Source organism: Bos taurus, chromosome 1, assembly GCF_002263795.3.
Source record: "Bos taurus isolate L1 Dominette 01449 registration number 42190680 breed Hereford chromosome 1, ARS-UCD2.0, whole genome shotgun sequence".
NCBI classification, from domain to species: Eukaryota; Metazoa; Chordata; class Mammalia; order Artiodactyla; family Bovidae; genus Bos; species Bos taurus.
In genome coordinates this window covers 101,587,728-101,602,188 of record NC_037328.1, presented here as the reverse complement: position 1 = coordinate 101,602,188, position 14,461 = coordinate 101,587,728, and the positions used below count along the sequence as shown (strand labels likewise).

At 35.7% G+C, this 14,461-nt stretch overlaps 1 protein-coding gene across 1 annotated transcript in view; it reads right to left on the bottom strand.

Annotated features, from left to right (window-relative positions):
* Positions 1–1,033: 1,033 nt before the first annotated feature.
* The window catches only part of BCHE (butyrylcholinesterase), a 78,402-nt gene continuing 64,974 nt past the window's right edge, over positions 1,034–14,461 (bottom strand). The window contains 2 exon segments of the mRNA NM_001076906.2: positions 1,034–1,641; positions 14,141–14,307. Coding sequence (NP_001070374.1) covers positions 1,517–1,641; positions 14,141–14,307 — 292 coding nt within the window. The 3' untranslated portion in view covers positions 1,034–1,516.

Here is a 14,461-nt window from a genome sequence, read left to right as displayed (position 1 = left end):
CCAATGAATAATGAGATTTGCTTCTGCTGACAGTCTGCAGACTGATAGACTCACTTTATACTGAGTACTAGTTTTCAGTGCTTAATTAGCATAATCAACAACACTGCCCTGGGCTTCCCTGGTAGTTCAGTGGTAAAGAATCCACCTGCCAATGCAGGAGACACGGGCCTGATCCAGGAATAACTCACATGCCTAAGAGCAACTAAGCCTCTGTACCACGACTACTGAGCCTATGCTCCAGAGCCTGGGAACCACAACTACTGAGCCCCTGTCCCACAACTACTGAAGTGCATGTGCCCTAGAGCCTGTGTTCCACAGGAGAAGCCACGACAATGAGAAGCCTGGGCACTGCAAAGAAGAGTAGCCCCCATATGCCACAACTAGAGGAAAGCCTGCACAACAACGAAGACCCAGCACAGCCTGAAAAACAAATAAAATTGTAAAGAAAAAAGAAAAAAAGAAATGACAAGAAAAACAGCAAAACAAAACAAAAACAGTGCTGCTTTTTCCTGGGATTTAAAATCCCCTGACATCTCCCCTTTAATGAAAGACAATGAATTTATTCATGGGATGCATTCCCTTGTCATGAAAGTTAGTAAGTGCAAATTTGTAATTTTTAATATTATTAAAACAATATAATTTATCTGAAAAAATATAATCATTTCTTTTTTGAAATTGAACAATTTCTTTACTAAAATCCTGATATATCTGGGTCCAGTCAAGGGATATTTCAGAGAGTACATAGTTTTTGAATTACAGGAAGAGTAATTTACATGTGGACATGTTTGGGACAGTTGACGAGTGAGGAAGTGAGAAAGAAAAAAATTGAAGAAACAGGAGTATAATTTTAAGACTATAAGCATACACATCTTTAAAAAATTCAAAATACAAGTAATTATATTCTTTTACATTTTGTCTTTTGGTTGTGACATTTTGTTTCTATCATTAGGTAATTTCAAGTGACCAAGTCTCTTATTTTAAGATTCTCTTAAATAAATTCTCTTGCCTTCATATAAAAGAAAAACCAAAGAAGCCAATTACTTTGTTTGTTTTAATATATCATATTAACATTAAATGCATAAATTAATTAAAAGGAAATAATATTGTAAATCACAGTATGTAATGTTTCAAGACCTCCCACCCATTTTTTAAAAATATCTTTTATCAGTGGTAATACAAATCAGTTGGAGATTGGAAACAACTCAGATACATTTTAGGGAAATACTTTCTTAAAGTTATTCAGGAAAGAGAGAGTTTGAAGCTGCAAACTGTTTTAATATGCATATAATTAATTGTCATACTTTATAATGTGAAATTTAATTAAACTTGTTCTAGCCATTTGGGTTTTGGAATGCTAGGTACAATACTAAGTGAAAGAAGAGAGGAATCGATTTTATCCTTTTGACATTTTTGTTTTATACATAATAGCTTTCTTACCAGGAGTGTAAGAGAGCCAATGATAGTTTTGCCTTGATCTACAGGAAAACGAACATTCTATAAAAGGTAAATCTATTAATTAGAGACCTGCACAGCTCTCTTTCTTGCTAGTGTAATCGTTAAATTGATTTTTCCAATCCATCATGTAATTGTTCCAGCGATGGAATCCTGCTTTCCATTCTCGTTCTACTTCATCAATATTTCCTGTAAAACACGGAGTGAGTTGTGTTAATCTACATTTCAATATCTGTTGGTTAATTAAAAAATAATTTTGATTTCAGATACCATTTTCTCCTAGCACACTGCACAGTGATCTTTTAATTCATTATTTATTATCAACTTCCTTCACTACATGAAAAAACTAATAAATTTTAAATATACTATATGAAATTGAAAATTACATATACATACAAGATGTATTCAACATAAAATGCAACACACATCAGTTTGTATATTATGTAAAATTATATTAAATATTTTTGCTATAGTTTCTGAGAAGATACATAAATATTGTTTTCTAGACTCCCCTAAGCATAGCAAAAATCTCATTTAATACATATATTTTACATATCTAATTATATAGCAGAGTATTATTTCTGATGAAAATATTCATATATAAATATGTATTATTAATTCTTTAGGAGAACTGTGTAATTGGCATTCTACATAGATCTTACATTCTTTCTGTATGAATATATTTTCATTACGCACAAAGCCTGGTCATTGAAAAGAGTTTATTAAAAATAGTGTAACATAGAAGTTTATTAACTGCTTTGAAAATTAGAAAGATGACCAAGAAAATCTCTGTTTTTCAGCAGTTTGCAAAGTGTATGTATGTGTCAGGGGAAAGGAGTGTTTCTACCAGAAATAATATGAGACAAGGAACCAAAAAGGGTTTATGTAATACAAAAAAAACTTGAAATTTTGATTTATTTGAAGTGTATTATATTAAAGAATAAAGATTGTAAACAATAGAAGCTCTTAAATTACAGGCTTTTAAAATCATATATTTAAGTTCCTAATATAAATAGATGTAATAAAGCCAGAAGATGGTTTATTCAAATCTATAGGTATTTAATATATTTGTAGTACTCTCATGGTTTAAGGTTTTAGGAGGTTTTGTCAAGAGATAGCACTGGTCATAGCAAACAACCTCTTCCAACAACACAAGAGAACACTCTACAAATGGACATCACCAGTCAATACCAAAATCAGATTGATTATTTTCTTTGTAGCCACAAATGGAGAAGCTCCACACAATCAGCAAAAACAAGACTGTGAGCTGACTGGAGCTTAGACCATGAACTCCTTATTACCAAATTAAGACTTAAATTGAAGAAAGTAGGGGAAACCACTAAACCATTAATTTCAGTTCAGTTCAGTTCAGTTGTTCATTCGTGTCCGACTCTTTGCAACCCCATGAATTGCAGCACGCCAGGCCTCCCTGTCCATCACCAACTTCTGGAGTTCACTCAGACTCATGTCCATCGAGTCAGTGATGCCATCCAGCCATCTCATCCTCTGTTGTCCCCTTCTCCTCCTGCCCCCAATCCTTCCTAGCATCAGAGTCTTTTCCAATGAGTCAACTCTTCTCATGAGGTGGCCAAAGTACTGGAGTCTCAGCTTCAGCATCAGTCCTTCCAAAGAAATCCCAGGGCTGATCTCCTTCAGAATGCACTGGTTGGATCTCCTTGCAGTTCAAGGGACTCTTAAGAGTCTTCTCCAACACCACAGTTCAAAAGCATCAATTCTTCGGCACTCAGCTTTCTTCACTCCAACTCTCACATCCATACATGACCACTGGAAAAACCATACCCTTGACTAGACGGACCTTTGTTGGCAAAGTAATGTCTCTGCTTTTCAATATGCTATCTAGGATGGTCATAACTTTTCTCCCAAGGAGTAAGTGTCTTTTAATTTCATGGCTGCAGTCACCATCTGCAGTGATTTTGGAGCCCCCAAAAATAAAGTCTGACACTGTTTCCACTGTTTCCCCATCTATTTCCCATGAAGTGATGGGACCATTCAGGTATGACTTAAATCAAATACCTTATGATTATACAGTGGAAATGACAAAAAGATTCAAGGGATTAGATCTGATAGACAGAGTGCCTGAAGAACTATGGACAGAGGTTCATGACATTGTATAGGAGGCAGTGATCAAGACCATCCCCAAGAAAAAGAAATGCAAAAGGCTTTGTCTGAGGAAGGCTTACAAATAGGTGAGAAAAGTAGAGAAGTGAAAAGCAAAAGAGAAAAGGAAAGGTACACCCATTTGAAAGAGAGTTCCAAAGAATAGCAAGGAGAGACAAGAAAGCCTTCCTCAGTGATCAGTGCAAAGAACTAGAGGAAAACAATAGAATGAGAAAGACTAGAAGTCTTTTCAATAAAACTAGAGATACCAATAGAACATTTCATGCAAAGATAGGCACAAAAAAAGGACAGAAATGGTATGGACCTCAAAAAGGCAGAACATATTAAGAAAGGGTGGCAAGAATACACAGAAGAACTATATAAAAGTTATCTTCATGACCCAGATAACCATGGTGGTGTGATCACTCACCTAGAGCCAGACATCCTGGAATGCGAAGTCAAGTGGGCTTTAGAAAGCATCATTATGAGCAAAGCTAGTGAAGGTGATGGAATTCCAGTTGAGCTATTTCAAATCCTAAAAGATGATGCTATGAAAGGGCTATACTAAATATGTCAGCAAATTGGAAAACTCAGCAGTAGTCACAGGACTAGAAAAGGTCAGGTTTCATTCCAATCCCAAAGAAAGGCAATGCCAAAGATTGTTCAAACTATCACACAATTGCACTCTTCTCACGTGCTACCAAAGTAATGCTCAAAATTCTCCAAGCCAGACTTCAACTGTATGTGAACTGTGATGTTCTGTCAGGATCTGCATTAGGCATTACTGACCAAATGGAGGCATGGCCCCAACACCCTCTCCTCATCTTGCAGGCACGGCCCCGGGATGAAGGAGTTAGGCCTTGTGATTCTGATTTGTTTTTTCCTTTCTTCGGTTGAGTTGGCTGGAAAGAATGTTAAGGTGCTTGAGAGAAGCATGAGAAAGCACAAAGCCTTCTGCAGTTGTGCCCGGAAAATAATCTATAAAATAACCGTTGACATTTGTTCAAGGATCTTTACAAAGAATGTCCCAGGATGAGCACATAGGCCGCAGCTTGAGGCCAGGGGAAGGACTGTTATCTGAGACCTGTTTGTGAGGGAAATATTTATGGCAAAAGAAGTTTGCTTAGTTTGGGTTTAGGAATAATTAAGAATAGCTAGAAGCCTTTTTAGGAGATAGTGATGTTAAGATGCTAGGGGCAAACAGGATTTAGAAAAATAAGAAATAAACTGAGGAATGTAGCATGAGTTACAATGTAATCACAAGTTAAGTATAGAACACATAAGAGAAAGTAGATAATAGATAGTAACGCCGATTCTGAGAGAATCCCTGAAGCTGGAACTCTGTAGAACAACAATGATTTCTGGAGACAATAAATCTGGGTGGGAGAAATCTAAAAATGTCAAACCACTGACCTAATGCTTTTCTCAAAGTATAAAAGAAAACCTGAAGCTTGAAATAAACATGTAGTTCCACACTATGAGTAAGAGGCTATATCATCATCCGCCGACACTGCTCACCCCTTCCGGCTGATTCCCTGGCTGCTGGAGCTGGACTCTGGCAATATTCCAGATTTTCTAGCTGGATTTAGAAAAGGCAGAGGAACCAATATCAAATTGCCAACATCTTTTGGATCATTGAAAAAGCAAGAGAGTTCCAGAAAAACATCAACTTCTGCTTTATTGACTATACTAAAGACTTTGACTGTGTGTATCACAACAAACTGTGGAAAATTCTTAAAGAGATGGGAATACAAGACCACCTGACCTGCCTCCTGAGAAATCTGTATGCAAATCAAGAAGCAACAGTTAGAACTGAACATGGAACAACAGTCTGGTTCCAAATAGGGAAAGGAGTATGTCAAGATTGAATATTGTCATCTTGCTTATTTAACTTATATGCACATCATGAGAAATACCAGGCTGGATGAAGCACTAACTGGAATCAAGACTACCAGGAGAAATATCAATAACCTCAGATATGCAGATGACACTACCCTTAGAGCAGAAGTGAAGAGTGACTAAAGAGCCTCTTGATGAAAGTGAAAGAGGAGAATTTAGAAGCTGGCTTAAAATTCAACATTCAGAAAACTAAGATCATGGCATCTGGATCTATGGCAAATAGATGGAGAAACAATGCAAACAGTGACAGACTTGATTTTCTTGGGCTCCAAAATCACTGCAGATGGTGACTGTAGCCATGGAAGGAAAAGATGCTTACTCCTTAGAAGAAAAGCTGTGACCAACCCAGACAGCATATTAAAAAGAGAAGACATTACTTTGCTGTCATAGGTCCATCCAGTCAAAGCTATGGTTTTCCAGTAGTCATGTATGGATGTGAGAATTGAACTATACAGAAAGCTGAGTGCAAAAGAATTGATGCTTTTGAACTGTGGTGTTGGAGAAGACCCTTGAGAGTCCCTTGAACTGCAAGGATATCCAACCAGTCCATCCTAAAGGAAACCAGTCCTGAATGTTCATTAGAAGGACTGATGCTGAAGCTGAAACTCCAATACTTTGGGCACCTGATATGAAGAACTGACTCATTGGAAAAGGCACTGATGCTGGAAAAGATTGAAGGCAGGAGTAGAAGGGGACGACAGAGGATGAGATGGTTGGATGGCATCACCGACTCAATGGACATGAGTTTGAGCAAGCTCTAGCAGTTGGTGATGGACAGAGAAGCCTGGCGTACTGCAGTCCATGGGGTCACAAAGAGTCGGACATGACTGAGCGACTGAACTGAACTGAGTAAAGCTAGAAGATGGTTTATTTAAATCTATAGGTCTTTTATATATTTGTAGTTCTGTCACTTTTTAAGTCTTTAGGATGCTGAGCTACAGTCATTAAATTAAAAACAAAATTTTAAGTTATTTCAACTATTGTGAAAATAAAAACTGACAATTTTTATTATATACTTTCCAGTTAGGAATTTTTGAAATTAATTATAACTTTGTAAGGTGCTAATTAGGAGAAGAATGTTCATGTGATCTCATACTACATTATAATGTATACATAAAAATGTCTTCATATTATTAACAATGGAGCACATTCAGTGATTTGTTTTTTGTTAAATGAAAATCAAAATATTTAATGTCATTAAGAGATTCCCCTGTAATTTAAGATATATTTAGGTTTGAAATGTTCACAGTGCTTGGACATTGGACAAATATTTGTGCATTTATATTTGCGTTTATAGGACAAAAATGTCCTATTTTTAGGTAAAATGCCTTTGAAAAGGTCAATGGCTATACTATTTTTTTAAGTGAATAAAAGAACTTTTCTAAAGAATCAAAAAACAGTAAATGTGGAAGAAACATATTAAATATCCTACCAAATGATTCACTCTTCTGTTCTTTTTTATGATAATTAAATGCTGTTTTAAAATTATTTACACAAAATAAGGTTAGAAACGACAAAACTTTTTCTATAACAAATAAACGACTGGTTTAGAAACGATAAAACTTTTGGTATAACAAATAAATGACTAGTAATTTAGCATTTAGATGATGAATTTTAATATTTATAGAAAAGGTCTTATATCTGATTTTCTTCATGGAATTATATAAAATCCATTGATTCATATAAAGATAAATTTATTTCTTCTTGTGTCATAATCAAATATCTATACAATTTACTTACTCAAAGTTTACTTTCTAATGTCAAAATGCTCTGTAAATCTGATTACATTTTCCCTTTAGAATTACTGAATATTGATTGAGACAATATAGTACAAAACATTTAATTATTTTCTAACAGAATCTAAAGCAACTGAATACACTCTAATGAAAAGACAATAAAAAAAAAACCTTAGTCCTATGTCATAAATCATAACCAAAATTAGAATTTTTTTTCTCCTCCCCTCCTTCTTTTTCTTCCCAAACTGGAATACTGTTATACTTAAGTGGCTATAGATTTATCATCATCATTGTGATGTAGTTCTATTTGTTTTGTAGTTAACAGGGTGCTGCATTGTGAAATAAAGAAAAGAACCTCAGTATAGGCTTTGGAGTGACATGTGTTGAAATTCCAGTTGACCAATTATGATATTAGTATAAAAGAAACTAGCTTTTCAAATTAATTTTCCAACTGTAAATGGAGTTGGTAATCCCTATTTTGCAGTGTTGCCATGAGGGATAATTGAGATGATGTGTACATTTTGGAATTAAACTATATGCATCTTTGGGGAGCTCTGGAAATGAACTTACTGCCTTTGTTACAAAAATTATTTCCTAACTTCGCTCTTTATTGAATCATTGTAGACCTAGATCAATACCAGTAATTTAATAACACACTGATACAACTTTTTCAGGATTTTTATGATCTTTGTTTTGCCCACATTTGTTTCATTTGGGGAAAAGTCAGCAGGCTTCCCTACAGAAAGAAGGATAATAATTAAACAATTTTTTGTCTTGTCAGTTAAAAAAGAGTGAGCTAAGTCTAACTAGCCAAGTCTGAGGAGTTAGGACAGAACATAAGAGAAGTTACTGTTATTGTTAATCAAGATGAAGGTAGAAGACATTAATTATATTGATACTGAATGGTACTGAACATTACAATAAAAAATAACATATTTCCTGTGCTTTAAGAGATCATAAAAATATCTTCTGTTCCCTTTACTTGCTTATCTTCCAGTTCTTCAATCAGTTATTAAAATTGCAAAGGGATTAATAATTCTTTATGGAGTAAATCATAAACAATAATTTCCCTGTTATAATTTGAGGTGTGTGGTGAGATAGAGTGAACTATGATAAACTTGTCAGGAAGATCTACTGGAGAAGGGAGAGGTTACCCACTCTGGTATTCTTGGACATCCCTGGTGTCTCAGCTGGTAAAGAATTTGTGTGCAATGGGGGAGACCTGGGTTTGATCTGTGGGTTGGAAAGGCTATTCTGGCCTGGAAAATTCCATGTGGAATGTATAGTCCATGGAGTCGCTAAGAGTCGGACACACTGAGCAACTTTCATTTTCATGATAACTCAGGCTGGGTTTTGTGAAGTCTCCATATGCTTTTACAGTGAGATAAATAGAACAGTTACTTTGATCATTAAATAACTCTAGTCTTAAGAGAAGACTCTACACATGGACATCACCAGATGGTCGACACCGAAATCAGATTGATTATATTCTTTGTAGCCAAAGATGGAGAAGCTCTATACAGTCAGCAAAAACAAGACCAGGAGTTGACTGTGGCTTGGATCATGAACTCCTTATCGCAAAATTCAGACTTAAACTGAAGAAAGTGGAGAAACCCACTAGACCATTCAGGTATGACCTAAATCAAATCCCTTATGATTATACAGTGGAAGTGAGAAATAGATTTAAGGGACTAGATCTGAGAGACAGAGTGCCTGATGAACTGTGGATGGAGGTACATGACATTATACAGGAGACAGGAATCAAGACCATCCATAAGAAAAAGAAATGCAAAAAAGCAAAATGGCTGTCTGAGGAGGGCTTACAAATAGCTGTGAAAAGAAGAGAAGTGAAAAGCAAAGGAGAAAATGAAAGATATACCCATTTGAAAGCAGAGTTTCAAAAAATAGCAAGGAGAGATAAGAAAGCCTTCCTCAGCAATCAATGCAAAGAAATAGAGGAAAACAATAGAATGGGAAAGACTAGAGATCTCTACGAGAAAATTAGAGATACCAAGGGAACATTTCATGAAAATATGGGCTCAATAAAAGGCAGAAATGGTAGAGACCTAACAGAAGCAGAAGATATTAAGAAGAGGTGAAAAGAATACACAGAACTATATAAAAAAGATCTTCATGACCCAGACAATCATTATGGTGTGATCACTCACCTAGAGCCAAACATCCTGTAATGTAAAGTCAAGTGGGCCTTAGAAAGCATCACTATGAACAAAGCTAGTGGAGGTGATGGAATTCCAGTTGAGCTATTTCAAATCCTGAAAGATGATGCTGTGAAAGTGCTGCACTCAATATGCCAACAAATTTGGAAAACTCAGCAGTGGCCACAGGACTGGAAAAGGTCAGTTTTCCTTCCAATCCCAAAGAAAGGCAATGCCAAAGAATGCACAAACTACCACACAGTTGCACTCATCTCACACACTACCAAGGTAATGCTCAAAATCCTCCAAGCCAGTCTTCAGCAATACGTGAACTGTGAACTTCCTGATGTTCAAGCTGGTTTTAAAAAAGGCAGAGGAACCAGAGATCAAACTGCCAATATCCACTGGATGATCGAAAAAGCAAGAGAGTTCTAGAAAAACATCTATTTCTGCTTTATTGACTATGCCAAAGCCTTTGACTGTGTGGATCACAATAAACTGTGGAAAATTATGAAAGAGATGGGAATACCAGACCATCTGACCCACCTCTTGAGAAACCTGTATGCAGGTCAGGAAGCAACAGTTACACTGAACACGAAAGAACAGACTAGTTCCAATTAGGTAAAGGAGTATGTCAAGACTGTATATTATAACCCTACTTATTTACCTTATATGCAGAGTACATCATGAGAAACACTGGGCTGGAGGAAGCACAATTTGGAATCAAGAGTGCTGGGAGCAATATCAATAATCTCAGATAGGCAGATGACACCACCCTTATGACAGAAAGCGAAGAACTAAAGAGCATCTTGATGAAAGTGAAAGAGGACAGTGAAAAAGTTGGCTTAAAGCTCAACATTCAGAAAACGAAGACCATGGCATCTGGTCCCATCACTTCATGCCAAATAGATGGGGAAACTGTGGAAATAGTGGTTGACTTTATTTTTCTAGGCTCCAAAATCACTGCAGATGATGGTTGCAGCCATGAAATTAAAAGACGCTTGCTTTTGAAAGGAAAGTTATGACCAACCTAGACAGCATATTAAAAAGCAGAGACATTACTTTGTCAGCAAAGGTCTGTCTAGTCAAGACTATGCTTTTTCCAGTGGTCATGTATGAATGTGAGAGTTGGACTATAAAGAAAGCTGAGCGCAGAAGAATTGATGCCTTTAAACTGTGGTGTTGGAGAAGACTCTTGAGAGTCCCTTGTACTGCAGGGAGATCCAACCAGTCCATCCTAAAGGAGATCAGTTCTGGGTGTTCATTGGAAGGACTGATGTTAAAGCTGAAATTCCAATCCTTTGGCCACCTGATGAGAAGAGCTGACTCATTTGAAAAGACCCTAATGCTGGGAAAGATTGAGGACAGGAGGAGAAGGGATGACAGAGGATGAGCTGGTTGGATGGCATCACCAATTTGATGGACATGGGTTTCGGTAGACTCTGGGAGTTGGTGATGGACAGGGAGGCCTGGCGTGATGCGGTTCATGGGGTTGCAAAGAGTTGGACACATCTGAGTGACTGAACTGAACTGAACTTGCTTTGTTTTGCTTTTAACAAGGCATGGAAAAGTCAAATATGGAAAATTGCTTGATATTTTTCCTTCAAACTACCTTTTCACTATACCATTTTTTTTTTTTGCATTCTTGCTAACTAATTAGCCAGTAGCAGAATATGAGATTCCAATGTGACCAATCAGAATAATATCTCAGCTCTTAAATTTATATTAGTCTTCTTTAGTTGTATCAAGCAGTATTTCATGATTTATTCAAAGGCCAAAGGAGGAATAATTGGATCTGTTTTTTTTTTTTAATCTGAGAAGATGCGAAGGTCAATTTTTTCCCTTTATATGAATTTACTTCCTCAATTTTATTGAAAAATATTGATATTTCATCAACATTGGGTCATTTCTCTACTTCCGTTTCTTGTGATTATGAAATATTGTAGTTATATTCTTAGCAACAAAAATCTGAATTTGTTAACAGTTGAAACAAATAGTGTATTTTATTTCTTGCAGGTACTTGCAATAAGACCATAGGTGTGTGCTGAAATATAGTCTGAAGTTAAGTGTTAGAATCTGTGTGTTAAAGAAATCTTAAGGATTGTTTGAGCATATTTACTACTCAGATGTAAATAACTGCTCAGTAGGTACTTATGCTTATTGTACTTCCATTGTGAGTGAAGTAAACATTTCTCCTTTTAAGAAGTCCTGTTCAGTATTTATTTTTTGAAATCTTCCTTTGCTTATGAAGTTTACTTGCTTTTAAAAAACCAAAAGGAGTATTTCCATAAAATCTTCAGCCTAAGCCATCTGAAGAACCCTATTTTCAGAATATTGAAGAGTAAAATGTTTAAAGTTTTATGACTTGAAAATTATAAAGTATGGTAAGAACATATCTTCTTAATATTTAAATCCCTCAACATTATTTGCTTGCTATTGCTAAGTCACTTCAGTCGTGTCCGACTCTGTGCGACCTCATAGACGGCAGCCCACCAGGCTTTCCCATCCCTGGGATTCTCCAGGCAAGAACACTGGAGTGGGTTGCCATTTCCTTCTCCAATGCATGAAAGTGAAAAGTGAAAGTGAAGTTGCTCAATCTTGTCTGACCTGGAGCGACACCATGGACTGCAGCCTTCCAGGCTCCTCCATCCATGGGATTTTCCAGGCAAGAGTACTAGAGTGGGGTGCCATTGCCTTCTCTGACATTATTTGCTTATAAAACTCAAAGACATGACATTTCAAACTAACTATGTTTATTTAAGTATAAATATTGTTATTACTAATGAATAATTTGTTGATATTATAACAATTATGTCATACATTTATTTTAAAATTTATTAAATATATTTCATAAAACTCCTTTTGGGTGATTATCTGAAAAAATAGTGATAAATATAAAATATGTTTTCAAGGCACATTGGAAGTATCCCAGAGTGAGATATGTATTTCCATACAGCTCAGTGTTCTTTTCATTAGGAAGTTGTTCATCCCTGTGTAGGATAGAGCAGCATCTAGCCAAAAACATAGGAATTGATTTATTCAACTGCTTTATAGAAGTTGGGTATTTAGAGATAGAGATTTTGAAGTACGTCTTCAAAATTTGCTGATATTGAAATTTTATTTTATACACAAATAAACTAAAGTAGGGGCTTCCCAGGTGGCGCTAATGGTAAAGAGCCCACCAGCCAATGGAGGCTGGAGATTTAAGAGACACAGGTCTGATACGTAGTTTGGGAAGATCCCCTGGAGAAGGACATGGCAACCCACTCCAGTATTCTTGCCTGGAGAATCCCATGGACAGAGGAGCTTGGCAGGCTACATCCACAGGGTTGCAAGGAGTTGGACACAACTGAAATGACTTAGCACACACGCACACACACTGCAATAGACCACATGTGCTTGAACCTGAACGACTAAGTTGATTTTATAATAAAGTAGTCATTTAAAAATTTCCCCTACTCTCAGCTTATTTTGCTTCAAATTATGATCCTCCCATTTCAAAATACTGATATTTTAAGTAAAGATTGAGACTATATAATCTGTGATATGTTAAATGGTACCTCTTCTAGTCTCCTGGCAGATTATGCATGTTACCTCATTGCTATTCACACCCAGAGGACACGAGGGCAGCACTGTAGCTCTGCCAAGGGATGCAGAAGCCCATCTCTGCTGTATATTGTGTCACAGAACATTTGGGAGTACACAGAGAACTGGTCTATAAGTAATGCTTCCCAAACAGGTGGAGTCTGTAATTATAATTTTGGTGAGTAATGTCTGAGAAAATAAAAAAGCATATTAAACACTCAAATACAACTCTGAAATGTCCTTATTTGCCTGAAACTAACCCTTAACCTCTCTAAAGAAGAAACTAAAACAGCTGCTATATAGTTATATCTAAAATATAGCTTGAAAATTGTGGCATATTATGAGAAACAGAGGGTAAAGTCTAAAGTAACTGGTTAGCAGTATGTCTAGTGGTTGAAAGTAAATTACTTTTATTTGAAAAATATAGAAAATAGACTTGAGGAGCCACATCAGTTATAAAGAGCTGGGCATTAAAAGTACAAAACAAAGCAAACAAACAACAAAAGGCAATGGATTGTATATGTATGTCATTTTTCTTAGAGAATATGCAATCACTCAAGTTGATTGTTTGAGCTTAGTTAAATATTTTACTAGTGAATTTTGAAATAAATGATGATCTGAACCATTTTCTTAATATTTCCTTATATAAATCTAAGTAATCACTTTCTGAAGCATAGCTAACTAAATTACTACTTGTTTATTATGTTATATAATGTATGTCTCTGGTCTTAAATATTTCCAAGCTCAGAATATTTAGAAATATTTGGATAATGTTTTTAAATATATAAATGTTAGAGATTTTTTCCCCTTAAAAATCAATCAATGTATTACTAAATTTGTTTTTGCCTCTTTTGGATTATCAATTGTATTTAGTTTTATACTAGTTCAATTTTTCAGTTTTATAAGCTGTTTATTTTATATATTTACTTTTTCAATTTCTATTAAATAATTCCACAAAAATTTGCTGAATAGAAAGATCACCCTATCTTAGTTCCAGTATTAGGTTTCATTTTCTTCTAGAGAAAATGCCTGGTTTTACTTTCTTTAAATAATGTACACAGTGGAATCAATTAACTGTAAATTCGCAGATGAACATTATCACCCTGCCCTGGATTGTGTAACATTTTCCTCTTTTACATAGCCCACAACTAATTATTTAACCAAATACTAACAGAACAAAAAAGTAACAAATACCTGTAATTTCCAAAACTTTGGGAAAAAATAGTGTCCAGAATCGGCATTGTTGAGCACGTAGTTTGGTATTTACTTTTGGTGACTCTGTATTTAAGGTGAAATACTTTTGTTCATTGCTTTTGAAGACAGGCCATCTTGTACTATTGTTCTGGGTCCCATTCGGATTTCTAAAAAAATAGAGAGGCATTATAGTTCTTTTGAAATCACTGATAGATTTATATATATATATATATATATATATATATATATATATGTGTGTGTGTGTGTGTGTGTGTGTGTGTGTGTGTGTGGGTGGGTGTGGGTGTGTGTGTGGGTGTGTGT